At 32.2% G+C, this 19,779-nt stretch overlaps 1 protein-coding gene across 2 annotated transcripts in view; it reads left to right on the top strand.

Moving 5' to 3' along the window:
- The first annotated feature begins 399 nt into the window (after positions 1-399).
- Positions 400-19,779, top strand: part of cntnap5a (contactin associated protein family member 5a) — a 246,610-nt gene continuing 227,230 nt past the window's right edge. For both annotated transcript variants that reach the window (XM_087804487.1, XM_087804486.1), the window contains exon 1: positions 400-616. In XM_087804487.1, the coding sequence (XP_087660613.1) occupies positions 541-616 (76 nt within the window). In that variant the 5' untranslated portion in view covers positions 400-540. The remainder of the gene's footprint in view (positions 617-19,779) is intronic.

Below are 19,779 nucleotides of genomic sequence, written 5' to 3'. Positions count from 1 at the left end.
CGTTAAATATCGAACATTAATTTAAATATAACGACAATTTAAATTGTGTTCATTAATACATATGCTAATGTCTGGAAATCATATATTTTTCAAATAAAAATAATAATAACATTAGGACTTGAAGGAAGTTGAATATCTTAATATCTTACTTAAAATCATATATATTGTAATAAACAAAGAGTTAAAAAAAAGGCATGTTTTCATCCGTCTATCTCTCCACAGAGGAGGAGAAGAAGAAGAAGAAGGGGGCGGAAGGAAGGAGGGTGAGGTAGGGCTTGAGGGAGAGAAAGAAAGAGAGACAGGGAGGGAGGGAGGGAGGGAGGGAGACAGGGAGATGGAAAAGGAGTGAGTGAGAGGATGTAGCTCACAGTCAGGGTGTATCATCGTGGGAGCGGTTCTCGCTCCTTCCACCTCGCTCTCCATCTCCCCGTGGATAAGAAGAAGAAGAAGAAGAAGAAGAAGTGGCGGGAGGACGACGACTCTCCTCCGGGTTTTCCTCCTCGTGGCAGGACGTGGATCGTGGACACTGACGGATAAACCATGGATGTGTTGCTGCTGCGCGTCTTTCCTCTGCTGGTCCTGCGCGGAGCCTCATCCGCCGCCGCCGCCGCGCACTGTGAGTGTCCGTCACCTGTTAGGTTCTCTGTCCTCGACAGGTGCACAGGAAACATGCTTGTTTATTCATTTTATTTATTGGCTGCTTTTTTTTTTCTTGTGAACCGAGAGCGCGGTCTTGTCCTGCCCGCTGCAAGACGCGTTCAAGGTCCGCTGGTCATCCTGCAATTCTGGCACTTCCAGAAGAAGTTTAAAGATGGATTATTTTTTGGTGGTGTGTGTGTGGATGAATGTTCGTGTCAGTGTGCGAGAGAGGAGGGAAAAAAAACACAAAAACATTCCCCTCTGGTGTCCAGATGAAGCGGCTTTTTTTTTTTTTTAGTTTCATCCACAACCCCGAGGAGATTCTGCACATTCTGGATGGTTTTTCTTCTTCACCTCAGGGTTTTTTTTTGGCTCTTAAAAAAACAAGCTTCCATGTGGTGTTTGCAAGAGTCAGTCTTTGTTTTGTTGATGTGTGTTAGAGAGCAGAAAGTGCTGACTGGCTGCAGCTGTACTGTAACTGATCCAACCTTAGACTATTCACCCACAGTCAATTATTTTGCTGCTGCACTGTTTGTTCCTCACAGAACATACGCCGAAATAAATCCATAAAACATGATTAGTTTTTGTGCGAATACAGTTGCTTTTTCTTATTTATCTGCATCCACCGGCTTAGATATCCCCGTGGAAAACAGCACATATTAGAGCCTAATGCCAACACAAAAGACATTTTTTCTTGGCTCTATTTCCATTTTAATAGTGTTTATTCATCTCCTGTAAGACTCAGCGACTCCCGAAAAGGTATTAATACGGCTTTTTTTTTTTCTATTGTTAATAGTAGAACTTGAAGTGATAATTAAGTGAAAGAACACAAAAAGAAACACAATCCATAAGTCACTTGACTTCACAAAAATAAAATAAGTTCAGTGCTCAAGCTTGACCCAAAAATGTGTGGAAAATGTGTTATTGATTTAACAGTAAAAACGTGAAAACATTAAACTCGTCCAAGAGGTGCAGAGAAGAAGGTTATGATCAGAAAGTCCCCTTGAGAAATAAACCAATGTCAAAGTCTCTGCAGATAAGATCCTTTTTTTTTCTTCTCTCTTTTCAATCAGGGTGATCCATTCTTTTCTAACTTTCCTATCTCGACTTCTTCTTAAAGTAGCTAAAATGTTGCGTGTTTTGAATGACGAGATGTCATAAAAAAACAAAAAACACTGCTTATAAGGGAGGAAAGGCAGCGCTGCTGTTTGGAATGAAATTCAAGAAGAAAAAAACACATCTCACTCTCTTGAATGGACCATTTGCTCCCTGAGGGGAGTCACTTTAGTTTAAGGGCTTCTTTTATTCAAATAACAGTCCGACTTCACCCGCAGAGAGTTAGAAAGAAATCCCCAAATATGGTTGTTATTCAATAGAAAAAAACACACTTGAATAAGTAAACACAAGACAGTGGTAGAATATTTATGTAAAGTTGGGAAAGTCATTTGTAAAGTTAGTATTCTGAGCATTTTTACTTTAAATAAAAGGTTCAGAAACATTTTTTTAGTGGCCTTTGTTTACTTAAAGCTAAATTGGTGCTTTTTTATTATATAATAGCTCGTCAATGTTTACTTTATCAACAAGAAAAATGTCAGACGTAACCATCTCATAACTGGTCACGTTATTAAAGTAACTATACGACAACCAGTCCAAAAAATATATATACTCCTGGCTAAAATAACTTGGGAGCTCTAATGTACATAACCACAGCTCTACACTTAATAAAAAGTCACAGAAAGGTCAGGCGATTTTAATATTGACACACAGTCAGGGGGATTATTCTGAATAAATAACACGAGTAACCTTTTATTTTGACGAGCTAGCAGTATAGCCGGTCTCTGGTGAGGAAGGACCTTTCCTGGAATAACTTTCCCCGCTGTATGGAAATCTAATAAAGCCACCTCGAGTGGACCAGAGGACCGTGGCGCCACTAAGGTGAGATTTAGTTTGAAGGTTCTTTTTGGTAACAAAACTAATACTTTGTACCTTGAGAACTGTGGGGTGTCATAGAACGGAACTCAATTAAGATGATATCCTGAGTCAGAAGTGTTTTTTTAATTTTTTTATCAGGGCTATGTAAGGAGAGAACTTCAGTTATTCCTCGACTAATTCTAGGAAACCTTTCTTTTTTGCTTCCTTTCTTTTGGCGGGGGAGGCAGTGGTATGTGGTTAACATCAAAAGTGGACTTTCTCTATATTTTTATATGATTATAAAGGCAAAATTGAAACCAAATCCAGTAGATGAAGTTTAAGTAGGAAACATAAGTCACAGAGAACTTATGATTTCAGCACCTGAGAAATATCTTTTTATCTTTTTCCTCAGATTAGATTATATTAGATAGACTTTATTAATCCCTCTAGAGATCCCCTTCAGGAACTTGGGTTTCCAGTTCACAGCAGACGATAGACAGTACATGAGTTTCATGAAAACAAGAACAAAGTGCTAATAAAAAAGTGCAAAGAGGTAACAAAGTGCAAATACAAAGAGCATAAATCAAATGAAATAACGCAAAGAAATGATACAAATATTAACATTTAATAGAATAAAATCATCCTTTTACTTCACTCCTGCCCCCAAATTCAAAATTATACAATCTAATAGCACGAGGAATGAAGGAGTCCCTGAGTCCATTAGTGTTGCATAATGGAAGGAGCATTCGTGAACGGCATCTGCTTCTCTGTTAGCATTAGCATTACTAGCATGAATCTTTTTCTAGCATTACCCTGTTTTACTTTTTAAAACCCAGCAAATGTTTTCCTTACTTTGACATAAGAAACTGAAATAAAGACCACGTGATATGTTTAAAAAGTATTTAGAAATCCGTACCATGTAGTCATAATGGGTTCAGATATTGGAGGGACCCATAAGGGGGACTTGAGGTACGACCGAATGTTCTTTGAGTAACTAAAATGACGGATGAATCTAACCTGAGTTATAAAAGGTTTTCGAAGGTTGGTCGGCCAGTTGCTGTCATGGTTTTTATTGACTTGAATATAGCACGGGCGCTTGTCAGGGATACGACCAACCATGTCGCATTGAAACCGTTACGATCACGGTTACGAGTCCAAGTATTGAGTTCGTCTCGTACACATGGCTACAGACATAATTTATCGCCACGAGCGGCTACAGGATGTGACTGTAAAACTCCGGAGCGTAAATCGCCTTTTGGAAAAGTGTTTGGTCGGAGAATGGTCAACGTAAAAGAAGAAGCTTCTTTTATCCATTTCGTCGTTTGATTTCTCCGGGCTGCGAACCATTAAAGTTAACGACTTTTCAGAAAAGACGTAATTCTATAACATTATGAAACAATTAGCCATGCGTTTAGATTTTATTGCCGATTATTGGACTAAATAGTGCTTTTTAAACCTCATCAACGGGACATAATCCTTAACTGTATTCCATTGAAAAAGAAAAAGAAAAAGACATTATGCCTTTGCTAAGATATTTTAGATCATGAATCCATCAGATAATTTCCAGTATATACGAAAAACATACATAAAAAAATGCAAGAACATTGCCAGGCAACTCTTCTAAAGATTGACCTTCAGTTCAGCTGCGTCGTTTCGAGCTTCACGTTCTTTTACCCTCCTTTAAATATTTGTCTTCAAGATAATAAAATATAATATTATGACCGCAGACCAAGAAGTAACTGGACTCAAGTGCGTGTAGTGGCTGGAGAAAATGGAGACCTAAAAAAATACACACAAACGGAAAAAAAAAGGTTTGAAACAGACACAAAGTTGTAAGGATTGGAATGAAAATATAACCAAAAAAACACAGCGGTCAATACACACGTAACAGAGAAAGAACGAAATAAATAGTAGGTTCACAAACGCACTCAATTAGAAACCTGCTAGGAATACATAAGACCGAGTAAAAATTGACATGTCAATTCTACCAACCTAAGAGTATGAATGATCTGACACCACGGACTGGAACCACAAAGCTCCAATAGTAGCAGCCGGTGTAGAAAGACAGTAGGTTCCAGCTAGCTGCCATTAGACTTTCGACAAAAGAGTAGAAAAATCACAGGAAAGGAACACTTAATAAAAAGCAGGAATGACACATATCGTGATTTTAAATTTAAGCATCAATGCAAGATCATTTTCTCTACCACTTAATCCCTTGATCTCGGGGAGGCTGGAGTTTTTCCATTCCTGCGCAATAATTCTGTAGCATAACATTATTTACGTTCTTTTACCCTCCTTCAAATATTCATCTTTAAGATAATAAAATATAATATTATGACTGCAGACCAAGAAGTAACTGGACTCAAGTGCGTGTAGTGGCTGGAGAAAATGGAGACCTAAAAGAAGTAAAAAAAAAAAATACACACAAACGGAAAAAAAAAGGTTTGAAACAGACACAAAGTTGTAAGGATTGGAATGAAAATATAACCAGAGATAACACAGCGAACAATAAACACGTAACAGAGAAATAAATAAATAAATAGAAGGTTCACAAACACGCTCTCTTGGAAACCTGCTAGGAATACATAAGACTTCCAATTCTACCTCTCTAAGAGTATGAATGATCGGACACCACGGACTGGAACCAAAAAGCTCAACTAGTGGCAGCCGATATTGAAAGACGGTATGTTCCAGCTAGCTGTCATTAGACTGTCGACAAAAGAGTAGAAAACACAGGAAAGGAAATCGAAATAAAAAGCACAAATGACAGATATCGTGATTTTAAATTGAACCATTACATATGCAAGATGTTCATTAATTTTCTTTACCACTTAATCCCTTATGGGGGATCCCGGGGAGGCTGGAGTTTATCCATACCTGCACAATAATTCTGTGGCAAAATGTTATTTCACTGTTAGCTTCATACTACTTTATTTATTGTATTGTTGGTCAGTGTTTCAGTGATATTGTATGTAGTTGAGTTTGTAGTTTTTGTAGTTTTTCTTTAGTGTTCTGTCTCCGTTTTTGTCCCTTTTTAAATGTCTTTTTTATACTTCACAAGTGAATTTTCCTCGCTGTGGGATCAATAAAGTGTAATCTAATCTAATATAATCCCAGGTTCTTTAGGCGAAAAGGCATGGGACACCCTGGACAGGACTCCAGTCTGCCTCAGGACACACAAAGACACACAAACACTGATACTTACGTACAATTTCCCACAAGTTACAAATCAACCTCTGTATATTTTTGGATTGTGGGAGGAAATTGGAGTTCCCGGAGTAAACCCACTTGACACGGGGAGAAAGAACAAACTCCTCACAGAAAGGTCACGACATATTCAACATATTGACATTGAAAAAAGCTACTTTTGTTTTCGTCTTTTCTCGTCAACGCAAACAAAAGTCTATCCCGTCTGATTCCTGATGATCCACTAGAGGCTTGCCTTCAACACGCCCGTCGTAAACTTTGACGCTTCATCGTCATCTTTGCGTCGCACGTAATTCCCAGGAGCAGCTTTCAGTGATTTAGTGACTCAGGTTTTTTTTTGTCCGTCTCCTTGGAAAGTTCAGTGTCCTGCGTGTCAGACGAGGAGCACGGACATTAAAATTTAATTGCTTCTCCAAAGTGTGCGAAAAAGCGTGATAGTGAGTTGAATTGCAATAGATTTCCTGTTTGGTCGTCGAGTACGAGTCCTTGGATCGGTTCTGTTGCTTCTGTCTGAAGAGGTTTTTATTATTTAATCCATCGTTCAATCTTTTCGACTTAATCAAGTAAACGTTTCATTTGGTGACGGACGGTTGTGAGAGTGAATCCACGTGTTGGATCCATGGTGAGGGATCAAGTTGATCTACTACGACCCTGTGGTTGGTGGAGGATCAGCAGTGAAAAGATGAACGTATGAATAATGCAGCAGCTCACGGACAGAAGGTCCAGAAGAAACAGAATGAAAAGAGAGATTTTTCTGGCGTATAAAGTGTAAGGGCTCCTGGAAGAAAAGAAATCCACACCGAGTCGTAAAAAAAAAAGTCTTAATTATTCTCACATACAATTTCAACTGTTACAGCACAGAAAAAAAGTAGCAAAAGTCAAATAATTATTAGCAGAAGTAGAATAAGTAGTAGTAGTGGGACTAGAAAAATTAGTGGAATTAGTAGTAGAAGTAGAATAAGTAGTAGAATTATTATTAGTAGTAGAAGTAGTAGAAGTAGTAGTAGTTGGAGTAGAACAAGTAGTAGAATTAATAGTAAAAGTAGAAGAAGTAGAAGTAGTAGTGGGTTTAGAAAGTTGTAGATATAGTAGTAGAAGTAGTATTATTAATAATAAAGGTAAAACTGGAAGAAGAATAAGTAGTAGAAGTAGTAGAAGTAGTAGTAGTTGGAGTAGAATAAGTAGTATAATTAATAGTAAAAGTAGAAGAAGTAGAAGTAGTAGTGGGTTTAGAAAGAGTTGTAGATATAGTAGTAGAAGTAGTATTATTAATAATAAAGGTAAAACTGGAAGTAGATTAAGTAGTAGAATTAGTAGAAGTAGTAGTAGTTGGAGTAGAATAAGTAGTAGAATTAATAGTAAAAGTAGAAGAAGTAGAAGTAGTAGTGGGTTTAGAAAGAGTTGTAGATATAGTAGTAGAAGTAGTATTATTAATAATAAAGGTAAAACTGGAAGTAGAATAAGTAGTAGAATTAGTAGTAGAAGTAGTAGTAGTTGGAGTAGAACAAGTAGTAGAATTAATAGTAAAAGTAGAAGAAGTAGAAGTAGTAGTGGGTTTAGAAGAAGTTGTAGAATTATTAGTAGAAGTAGAATAAGTAGTAAAAGTAGAAGAAGTAGAAGTAGTGATTGGTTTAGAAAGAGTAGTTTTGATTATTTTTGAAAATTGTTTGATTATAGTTGAAAATAGTTTGATTATAGTTGAAAATTGTTTGATTATAGTTGAAAATTGTTGTATTATAGTTGAAAATTGTTTGATTTTAGTTAAAATTGTTTGATTATAGTTAAAAATTGCTTGATTATAGTTGAAAATAGTTTGATTATAGTTGAAAATTGTTTGATTATAGTTGAAAATTGTTGGATTATAGTTGAAAATTGTTTGATTATAGTTGAAAATTGTTGGATTATAGTTGAAAATTGTTTTATTATAGTTGAAAATGGTTGGATTATAGTTTAAAATTGTTTGATTATAGTTGAAAATTGTTGGATTATAGTTGAAAATTGTTTGATTATAGTTGAAAATTGTTTGATTATAGTTGAAAATCGTTTGATTATAGTTAAAAATTGTTTGATTATAGTTAAAAATTGTCTGATTATAGTTAAAAAGTGTTTTATTATAGTTGAAAATTGTTTGATTATAATTGAAAAGTGTTTGATTATAATTGAAAAGTGTTTGATTATAGTTGAAAATTGTTTGATTATAGTTGAAAAGTGTTTGATTATAGTTGAAAAGTGTTTGTTTATAATTGAAAAGTGTTTGATTATAGTTGACAATCGTTTGTTTGAAGTACTATCTAGAGTACCAGTAGTAAACCCACGTGACGTTCTCGAGATTCTCTCGCCTTCCTAACAAAACAACAGTGTATGTTAAAAACTGGAGTGAATTATGAATTTGTGTTGGTTTATAAATGAGCGGAATAATGAACTCTGGCTCACCTCCTGAAATATCTGACCACCACTGGCAAAATAACGATCGTGCCGCTCGGCTCGGCTGTTGAATTGATTATCTTAGCGCGAGGAATATCGGGTCATTTACAGAGGCGCGGATTTCCATTTCAAAAGAGTCGCAATTACGTCGGCGGCTCCTCGGAGAGAAGCGACGCTAGTTTGGTTGTTTATTTTTTACATATTTGGCAGATTTAACATGTCCCGGCGGCTTCGTGTGTGTGTGTGTGTGTGTGTGTGTGTGTGTGTGTGTGTGTGTGTGTGTGACGTGGTTTTTAAATAACACCCCGAGGGTCAGTGTACAGTTATCTCCAGACGTTACCACGGGGATCACCTCTGACCTCACGTGTCATGTTGATAACAGTTTAGATTAAGAGTTTTTGTGCAAAACATAAAAAATATATTTAAATCTACTCACCATCTAAAAACAACACAGTTGAAAATTGTTTGATTATAGTTGAAAATTGTTTGATTATATTTGAAAATTGTTTGATTATATTTGAAAATTGTTTGATTATAGTTGAAAATTGTTTGATTATAGTTAAAAAGTGTTTGATTATAATTGAAAATTGTTTGATTATAGTTGAAAATTGTTTGATTATAGTTGAAAATTGTTTGATTATAGTTGAAAAGTGTTTGATTATCGTTGAAAATTGTTGATTATAGTTGAAAATTGTTTGATTATAGTTGAAAAATTGTTTGATTATCGTTTAAAATTGTTTGATTATCGTTGAAAATTGTTTGATTAAAGTTGAAATTTGTTCGATTATAGTTGGAAATTGTTTGTTTTAGTTGAAAATCTCTGATTATATTTAAAAATAGTTTGATTATAGTTGAAAATTGTTTGATTATAGTTGAAAATTGTTTGGTTATAGTTGAAAATTGTTTGATTATAGTTTAAAATTGTTTGATTATAGTTGAAAATTGTTTAATTATAGTTGAAAAATGTTTAATTATAGTTGAAAATTGTTTGATTATAGTTTAAAATTGTTTGAATATAGTTGAAAAATGTTTAATTATAGTTGAAAAATGTTTAATTATAGTTGAAAATTGTTTGATTATAGTTGAAAATTGTTTGATTATAGTTGAAAATTGTTTGATTATAGTTGAAAATTGTTTGATTATAGTTGAATATTGTTGGATTATAGTTGAAAATTGTTTGATTATATTTGAAAATTGTTTGATTATAGTTGAAAATTGTTTGATTATATTTGAAAATTGTTTGATTATAGTTGAAAATTGTTTGATTAAAGTTGAAAATTGTTTGATTATATTTGAAAATTGTTTGATTAAAGTTGAAAATTGTTTGATTATATTTGAAAATTGTTTGATTATAGTTGAAAATTGTTTGATTAAAGTTGAAAATTGTTTGATTATATTTGAAAATTGTTTGATTATAGTTGAAAATTGTTTGATTAAAGTTGAAAATTGTTTGATTAAAGTTGAAAATTGTTTGATTATATTTGAAAATTGTTTGATTATAGTTGAAAATTGTTTGATTAAAGTTGAAAATTGTTTGATTATATTTGAAAATTGTTTGATTATAGTTGAAAATTGTTTGATTAAAGTTGAAAATTGTTTGATTATAGTTGAAAATTGTTTGATTATAAATGAAAAATGTTTTATTATAATTGAAAATTGTTTGATTATAGTTAAAAAATTGTTTGAATATAATTGAAGTGTTTAATTTTAGTTGAGATTTGTTTGATTATAGTTGAAAATTGTTTGTTTTAGTTGAAAATCTCTGATTATATTTAAAAATAGTTTGATTATAGTTGAAATTTGTTCGATTATAGTTGAAAATTGTTTGATTATCGTTGAAAATTGTTTGATCAAAGTTGAAATTTGTTTGATTAAAGTTGAAAATAGTTTGATTATAGTTGAAAATAGTTTGATTATAGTTGAAAATTGTTTGATTATAGTTGAAATTTGTTCGATTATAGTTGAAAATTGTTTGATTATCGTTGAAAATTGTTTGATCAAAGTTGAAATTTGTTTGATTATAGTTGAAAATAGTTTGATTATAGTTGAAAATTGTTTGATTATAGTTGAAATTTGTTTGATTAAAGTTGAAAATAGTTTGATTATAGTTGAAAATTGTTTGATTATAGTTGAAAATTGTTTGATTATAGTTGAAAATTGTTTAATTATAGTTGAAAATTGTTTGATTATAGTTGAAAATTGTTTGATTATCGTTGAAAATTGTTTGATTAAAGTTGAAATTTGTTTAATTATAGTTAAAAAATGTTTAATTATAGTTGAAAATTGTTTGATTATAGTTGAAAATTGTTTGATTATAGTTGAATTTTTTTTAATTATAGTTAAAAAATGTTTAATTATAGTTGAAAATTGTTTGATTATAGTTGAAATTTGTTTGATTATAATTGAAAATTGTTTGATTATAGTTTAATTTTTTTATTTTGATTGAAAAGTGTTTGATTATAGTTGAAAATTGTTTGATTATAGTTGAATTTTTTTTAATTATAGTTAAAAATTGTTTGATTATAGTTGAAAATTGTTTGATTATAATTGAAAATTGTTTGATTATAATTGAAAATTGTTTGATTATAGTTGAAAATTGTTTTTATTATAGTTTAATTTTTTTATTTTAATTGAAAAGTGTTTGATTTTAGTTGAAAATTGTTTGATTATCGTTATAATATCGGGTCATCTACAGAGGCGTGGATTTCCATTTCAAAATACACTCAATCACGTCGGCAGCTCCTCAGAGTTAACGGCAGCTTCGTGTCGTATGTGTGTGACGTGGTTTTGAACCATCAACCCGAGGGTCAGCGTACAGTGAGCTGCAGACGAAGTTCCCGCAGGAATCCTGGTGAGACGGAAAACGACGAACTCCTCTGACCTCACGTGTCACATTAGCCATGTTGTGATTCCCCAAATATGAATAAATGAATAGTCGGAGGCGACGACATGCGATATGTGGCTCCGTCTCTCACGCAGGAAAGCGATACGTTGTGTTTAAGTGTAAATTTCAAAAATGCATCTTAAGTGACCGTGATGTTCCTCCTCATGACAGTTCTGTGGTTTTATAATGTATGCCGTGATCAGGTCTGATACTCTGGAGCTCCAGATGAACGATGATCCTCAGGACCAGCTCTGTGTTTACAGTAACAATATGAGAATCACATCCTGTGAGTGATATTACTGCTCCAGTGTTGGATACATCACTGAGAGAACATTTTTGATTATAGTTGAAAATTGTTTGATTATAGTTGAAAATTGTTTGATTATAGTTGAAAGTTGTTTGATTATAGTTGAAAATTGTTTGATTATAGTTGAAAGTTGTTTGATTATAGTTGAAAATTGTTTGAATATAGTTGAAAATTGTTTGATTATAGTTGAAAGTTGTTTGATTATAGTTGAAAATTGTTTAATTATAGTTGAAAATTGTTTGAATATAGTTGAAAATTGTTTAATTATAGTTCAAAAGTGTTTGATTATAGTTGAAAAGTTTTTGATTATAGTTGAAAAGTGTTTGATTAACATTGAAAATTGTTTGATTGTAGTTGAAAATTGTTGGATTATAGTTGAAGATTGTTTGATTATAGCTGAAAATTGTTTGATTAACGTTGAAAATTGTTTGATTATAGCTGAAAATTGTTTGATTAACGTTGAAAATTGTTTGATTATAGTTGAAAATTGTTTGATTATAGCTGAAAATTGTTTGATTAACGTTGAAAATTGTTTGATTATAGTTGAAAATTGTTTGATTATAGTTGAAAATTGTTTGATTAACATTGAAAATTGTTTGATTGTAGTTGAAAATTGTTGGATTATAGTTGAAAATTGTTTGATTATAGTTGAAAATTGTTTGATTATAGTTGAAAATTGTTTGATTATAGTTGAAAATTGTTGATTATAGTTGAAAATTGTTTGATTGTAGTTGAAAATTGTTTGATATTTAGTTCAAAATGATTTGATTATTGTTGAAAATTGTTTGATTATAGTATAAAATTGTTTGATTATAGTTGAAAATTGTTTGATTATAGTTGAAAATTGTTTGATTATAAAAGAAAGTGTTTTGATTATAGTTGAAAATTGTTTGATTATAGTTGAAAATTGTTTGATTATAGTTGAAAATTGTTTGATTATAATTGAAAGTTTTTTGATTATAGTTGAAAATTGTTTGATTATAGTTGAAATTGCAATTTTCTAATGCTCGCGGCGATCAATGCTCTCTTATTGACCACGAAGCAACAACAAGAGTCGACGTGTCACATCCTGTCGGTGCTACTTCTGCTGGTCACGAGTGTCATCGATACATCACAGAGTTTTGACGGAGTCGGAATCCGATCCAGACCCGGGTCGCGACCTCTGCTGTAATTGACGTTTGACTGAGCAGAGCTATTCATAAGAGGTTGTCTGCGTGTGGTTCGGACGCTGAGATCGGAATTTGTCTTTGATTACACGTAATAACATGAGATACAGATTGTTGCGATCAATGGCCTGATATTAGAAGAGAAGCTGTTGTTGTGTTTTTTTCCCTCTTTTATCAATAATTTAAGACGTAGTCAGTGATGGATTTTTTAAAATGGTTTTTAATTCATGGTCCAAGACATCTCTTGACAAGTGAGTCCATCTTATTTACAACTGTAATCATTTCAGTTATTTTTTGTAAACATCTAACACGTACAAATTAAGAATGTTACTATAATCAAACAATTTTCAACTATAATCAAACAATTTTGAACTATAATCAAACAATTTTCAACTATAATCAAACAATTTTCAACGATAATCAAACAATTTTCAACTATAATAAAACTATTTTCAACTATAATCAAACAATTTTCAACTATAATCAAACAATTTTCAACTATAATCAACCAATTTTCAACTATAATCAAACTATTTTCAACTATAATCAGACAATTTTCAACTATAATCAAACAATTTCAACTATATCAACAATTTTCAACTATAATCAACAATTTTCAACTATAATCAACAATTTTCAACTATAATTCAACAATTTTCAACTATAATCAAACAATTTTCAACTATAATCAACAATTTTCAACTAAAATCAAACTATTTTCAACTATAATCAAACTATTTTCAACTGTAATCAAACAATTTTCAACTATAATCAAACAATATTCAACTATAATCAAACAATTTTCAACTATAATCAAACAATTTTCAACTATAATCAAACAATTTTCAACTATAATCAAACAATTTTCAACTATAATCAAACTATTTTCAACTAAAATCAAACTATTTTCAACTATAATCAAACAATTTTCAACTATAATCAAACTATTTTCAACTATAATCAAACAATTTTCAACTATAATCAAACTATTTTCAACTAAAATCAAACTATTTTCAACTATAATCAAACAATTTTCTTCTTTAATCAAACTATTTTCAACTGTAATCAAACAATTTTCAACTATAATCAAACAATTTTCAACTATAATCAACTATTTTCAACTATAATCAAACAATTTTCAACTATAATCAACAATTTTCAACTATAATCAACAATTTTCAACTATAATCAACAATTTTCAACTATAATCAAACAATTTTCAACTATAATCAACAATTTTCAACTATAATCAAACAATTTTCAACTATAATCAAACAATTTTCAACTATAATCAAACAATTTTCAACTATAATCAAACTATTTTCAACTATAATCAAACAATTTTCAACTATAATCAAACATTTTCAACTATAATCAACAATTTTCAACTATAATCAAACAATTTTCAACTATAATCCAACAATTGTCAAAACTACTATCTTCAAGTCAAGACTCCACTGCTGAAGCTCAAACCTTGTACATCACAATGTCATCAAAGTGCACTTTTGCTCCGTCGCTCTGAAACGTCCCAACAATTTATTTTGAAGTGGAGCAATAATGGATCACTCTGTGTCTCCCATGATGGCAGCAGTGGTCGCTCGGCCGAGTCGCTCTGGCATTTTGTGCTGCAGTGTTTTTCTCATGGAGGAGTCACTTCATCTCCTTCACTTCCTGCGCTCTCTCGCTCCTCTTTCAAGGGCGTTCGAGAAGCTCCCGCCACTAATTGTGTCCGTTTTTGAAGCGTCACATGGATCATCTATAGAAGCCAACGACACAGAGGTCGTATTGAAAGCATGTAAACATTTGCCAAGGTCGTGTCGCACATAAATAAACGGAAATAAAGTCAGAATTTATTGAATCAATAGAAGTAAATTATCTGTTTACTGAGATCAAAAGTATTCATGAGAGTCAGAAAAAACAAGATATATTTATATATATATTATCTATTCTATTAGATATATTCCTCTTTATTGTTGAAAATTGTTTGATTATAGTTGAAAATTGTTTGATTATAGTTGAAAATTGTTTGATTATTGTTGAAAATTGTTTGATTTAAGTTTAAAATTGTTTGATTATAGTTGAAAATTGTTGGATTATAGTTGAAAATTGTTTGATTTAAGTTGAAAATTGTTTGATTTAAGTTGAAAATTGTTTGATTATAGTTGAAAATTGTTTGATTATTGTTGAAAATTGTTTGATTATTGTTGAAAATTGTTTGATTTAAGTTTAAAATTGTTTGATTATAGTTGAAAATTGTTTGATTATAGTTGAAAATTGTTTGATTATAGTTGAAAATTGTTTGATTACAGTTGAAAATTGTTTGATTATAGTTTAAAATTGTTTGAATATAGTTGAAAATTGTTGGATTATAGTTGAAAATTGTTTGATTATAGTTTAAAATTGTTTGATTATAGTTGAAAATTGTTTGATTATAGTTGAAAATTGTTGGATTATAGTTAAAAATTGTTTGATTATTGTTGAAAATTGTTTGATTATAGTTTAAAATTGTTGGATTACAGTTGAAAATTGTTTGATTATTGTTGAAAATTGTTTGATTATAGTTTAAAATTGTTGGATTACAGTTGAAAATTGTTTGATTATAGTTAAAAATTGTTTGATTACAGTTAAAAATTGTTTGATTATAGTTGAAAATTGTTTGATTATAGTTGAAAATCGTTTGATTATAGTTTAAAATTGTTTGATTATAGTTTAAAATTGTTTGATTATAGCTGAAAATTGTTGCATTTTAATTGAAAATTTTTGCATTTTAGTTGAAAATTGTTGGATTTTAGTTGAAAGTTGTTGCATTTTAGTTGAAAATTGTTGCATTTTAGTTGAAAATTGTTGCATTTTAGTTTAAAATTGTTGGATTTTAGTTGAAAATTGTTGGATTTTAGTTGAAAATTGTTGCATTTTAGTTGAAAATTGTTGCATTTTAGTTGAAAATTGTTGGATTTTAGTTGAAAATTGTTTGATTTTAGTTGGACATTTTCAACTTTAATCAAACAATTTTCAACTGTGATCAAACAATGAAAATAGTATTTTCTGAAAAATGAAAATTCAGTTAGATCTTTATCAAGATTCATTTCAATTTTTACATTGCTTAGTTTACTAGTTTTAGTGTACCTGACCTCATTATGCAATATCCTAGAATATAGATTTTTGCATTATTTGATTATGCAATGAGCGAAATGCCTTTTTATTTGGTGTAATGTCACTTTTATTTTTGTTAGAATTGATGTTAAAAACTGCATTGTAAATATTGTTTTGGTTCACGTATCCAAGTGAAAGTACCAGTATTGACCAGAAAGTGTCTCATAAATACACAACAGCAGCTCATGTATACACAAATATTAAAAAATAAAGACTCATGGTTTTCTATGTTGTAACTGTATTTGTTAGTAAACAGGGAATATGTATTACAAAAAAATACATCTATACAGGTTTGATATTTATTTCTGGAGGCCAGTATTTCATTTGGAGCTGAAAGTATCTCACGTTCTATGGACACGAAGAGACGTTTGAACCTGTTTGACAAGAAGAGAAACGTTAATGGCGCTAACGTTTGAAAGGCAATGAGCCCCGGAACATGAAGCGCCTCACTTGACTGCAGGTTTAACTGCTCCTCGCCGGGAAAACCCAGATGATGTGAAGGCGTGGCCTTGAGAACAGACACACATATATATATAAACCGGCTCTGACGGCCGTGGATACTCTTCTGTATCTCGACGACGGATATAAATATACCAGCGTTGTTAAAAGGTTTTCCCGCTCGTTTATCATTATAAATGAAAAATCACATCCATATTTTAAAACCACTCGTACCTTTGCCTTGATGGTACTGGTAAGAATGATGCTAGCTTAGCACCAACATAGATGTTGGATCAGAATAAATAGGTAGAAATGAAAATTGTTATTTTATATTTTACACATAGTATGGCGTATAAAAAACAAAGCCTCTGTGGCGTTCTTGCCAAAATATGCTTACGTTTTTGTTGTATTGTTGCTAAAGCAGGGAACTCAGTATGACTTGAATACGTTGATGAATCATTGCTCAAAACTGCACTGCTTTACAGTACACTGTAAAATTTCGGCATCGTGTTGAGACAGTACCACCCTGTTGAAATATGCACACTGCGGAAGTAAGTACTTTCTTAAGGTGTACTATAATGCAGTGCACCTAAAAAAGTGCACATTTTGAGACACGATATTAGTTTAAATCACTTTGGGTGCAATTTAAAAGCTTAAATAACATGAGTCGATTTGTTGAAAGTGAAAGTGAAACTTGTGCTGTTTCTCAAAGTGCACTGCTTTAAAGTACACTGTAAGACTTACTTGGGCAGTGCTCAAATGTCAACATCTTGACCTTTAAAGTATATACTTTATTGAACATTGTTTTGATTGTTTAAGTTTTGTGACCATGGTCTGGAAAAGCGCTCTATAAATAAAAATGACTTACTTACTTACTTACATACTGTCTCAAATCAAACTCTGCTGCTACACACTAACAGGAAATGACTCGCCAGCTTCTTCTTCTACTACTTTTTAACACTGATTGCAACCAGTCGTTGAAACACTATCATCGACACTTGACAACACTTTTCACCGATCGAAACAAGTTATTAAGTTGTGTTTCATTGTGTTATTTGTGTTGTTTTGTAGTAAAATTTATGTTGTCTTGAGACATTTACGTCGGTATCTGCTCCGAAGACGCGTCGTTAGCAATGTAGCTTCCGTTTAGCTTCATCTTCGTCACTGAACTGGAGGACGTTGAGGGTAGAAAGTGTCCATCAATCCACACTCAATTTTCTGGCCATTTGAGTGCTCATTGTGCACTACATTTTCACACACTGCTCATCAAATATTAAGTGTCAAGAGCATGTATTTTTTTGATCTAAATTGATTTGTTGTATAAAGTGTCCAGTATCTTTACCAAGTCAGAGGCAATTTGCTTGCAGAAGGACAGATTAAAGATCACAGAACCATAGTTATAGTTCAGACAGCTTGAAGGAAAATAAAGAAATCCAATAGTTAAATTACACACCAAGACCCAAAAGTATAAGACTCCGGATGAGGTCTTTCAGGGCAGTGCTATGGCAACGCGAGCTCGGGTAAATATCAGCCAGAAACCTCTAGAGGAGCAGAAATATTCAGCTTGATTTGTTTAAGAACACAGAGTGCGAGGATTGAGGGAGAGGCTTGTTAGACTTGCAGTGGTGTGGGCGAATGTTAATTCGATATATGTCAGTGAAGACAGAGGCTTTATTACGATATTGAGTCGAGAAGGTAGGTGGTAAATGGAAGGTTCTGCAGCTCACTAATGTGTCGTCCACTGAGCTGCCAAAACTGCCTTCTGTACTGAAAGTCAGAGACTGCATTTCAAAACTGAAATTACTGTTTATTTCTCGTTGTCTAAATGCTTCTTCCTTTAGGTTAAACCATGGATATGGACGCAGTATTTGTGGCGGCCATTTTGGAAATGCAGTCTTCCCCTGTTGTGACTCAAATCGCGCACTTCTCTGTGTACTAACTTGCGCAAATATCGACAGTGTAGTACTGTCTCAAAACTCTGCTGCTACTTACACGTACTAACTAGTAACTAATTCTCCACAGATAGTATGTCTCAAAAATAATTCTCTTAGTATACTAGAAGTTAGTATCATCAGGATAGTGTACATACTAACTAGTAACTAATCCTCCACAGATAGTATGTATCAAATCACATACTTCTCTTAGTATACTAGAAGTTAGTATGCATCAGGATAATGTACGTACTAACTAGTAACTAATTCTCCACAGATAGTATGTCTAAAAAATACTTCTCTTAGTATACTAGAAGTTAGTATCATCAGGATAGTGTACATACTAACTAGTAACTAATCCTCCACAGATAGTATGTATCAAATCACATACTTCTCTTAGTATACTAGAAGTTAGTATGCATCAGGATAATGTACGTACTAACTAGTAACTAATTCTCCACAGATAGTATGTCTAAAAAATACTTCTCTTAGTATACTAGAAGTTAGTATCATCAGGATAGTGTACGTACTAACTAGTAACTAATTCTCCACAGATAGTATGTCTCAAAAATAATTCTCTTAGTATACTAGAAGTTAGTATCATCAGGATAGTGTACGTACTAACTAGTAACTAATTCTCCACAGATAGTATGTCTAAAAAATACTTCTCTTAGTATACTAGAAGTTAGTATCATCAGGATAGTGTACGTACTAACTAGTAACTAATTCTCCACAGATAGTATGTCTAAAAAAATCTTCTCTTAGTATACTAGAAGTTAGTATGCATCAGGATGGTGTACATACTAACTAGTAACTAATTATCCACAGATAGTTTGTCTCAAACATACTTCTCTTAGTATACTAGAAGTTAGTATCACCAGGATAGTGTACGTACTAACTAGTAACTAATTCTCCACAGATAGTATGTCTAAAACATACTTCTCTTAGTATACTAGAAGTTAGTATGCATCAGGATAGTGTACATACTAACTAGTAACTAATTCTCCACAGTACTTTTAAATGATAATTGCAACCATACTTGGAACTCTATCACCAACACTTGACAGCACTTTTCACCAATCAAAACAACTTATTAGGTTGTATTTCGTTATGTTGTTATTGTTTTTTGTGTTAAAATTAGTGTTTTCTCGAGACATTTACGTCAGTATCTGCTCCGAAGACGCGTCGTCAGTGACGTAGCTTCAGTTTAGCTTCATCTACGTCACTAAGATGGAGGACGTTGAGGGTGGAAAGTGTCCATCGACCAACACTCAATTTTCTGGCCGATTGAGTGCTCATTGTGCACTTCATTTCCGCACACTGCTCATTAGGACGCACTTAATACAAAAATAATACAAAATATTAAGTGTAAGTGCGCGATTTGGGACACACAACAAGTCTTGTTGCTGAACCAGTTAAGAGGCGGAGTTTAGGCTCAATTTTGAATGGGCAATGAAATACATGTCACTTGTCAATCAAGCCAACTACGCCGCCTATTGTGCAAATTCATGACAATATTTTGCAGGAGAACGTTTAGAGAAAATTTCAGCCCCAATAAAATGATTACCAATTCGAAAACCTGTTTTTCGTAACAGGCTGTAAATATGTTTTTAATGGTGGAAAAGTCTGTTTGACTTTAATGTTGAATTGCTGGGATCTGTTTTTCCTTTCTCCACTATAGTCTTACTTCAACTTTAAAGTCTATTGAGATAACTTTGT

The sequence above is a fragment of the Callionymus lyra genome, chromosome 12, assembly GCF_982586985.1.
Source record: "Callionymus lyra chromosome 12, fCalLyr1.hap1.1, whole genome shotgun sequence".
Classification (NCBI taxonomy): Eukaryota; Metazoa; Chordata; class Actinopteri; order Syngnathiformes; family Callionymidae; genus Callionymus; species Callionymus lyra.
Note: the sequence above shows the minus strand (reverse complement) of the source record. Positions and strands in the feature narration are given on the sequence as shown.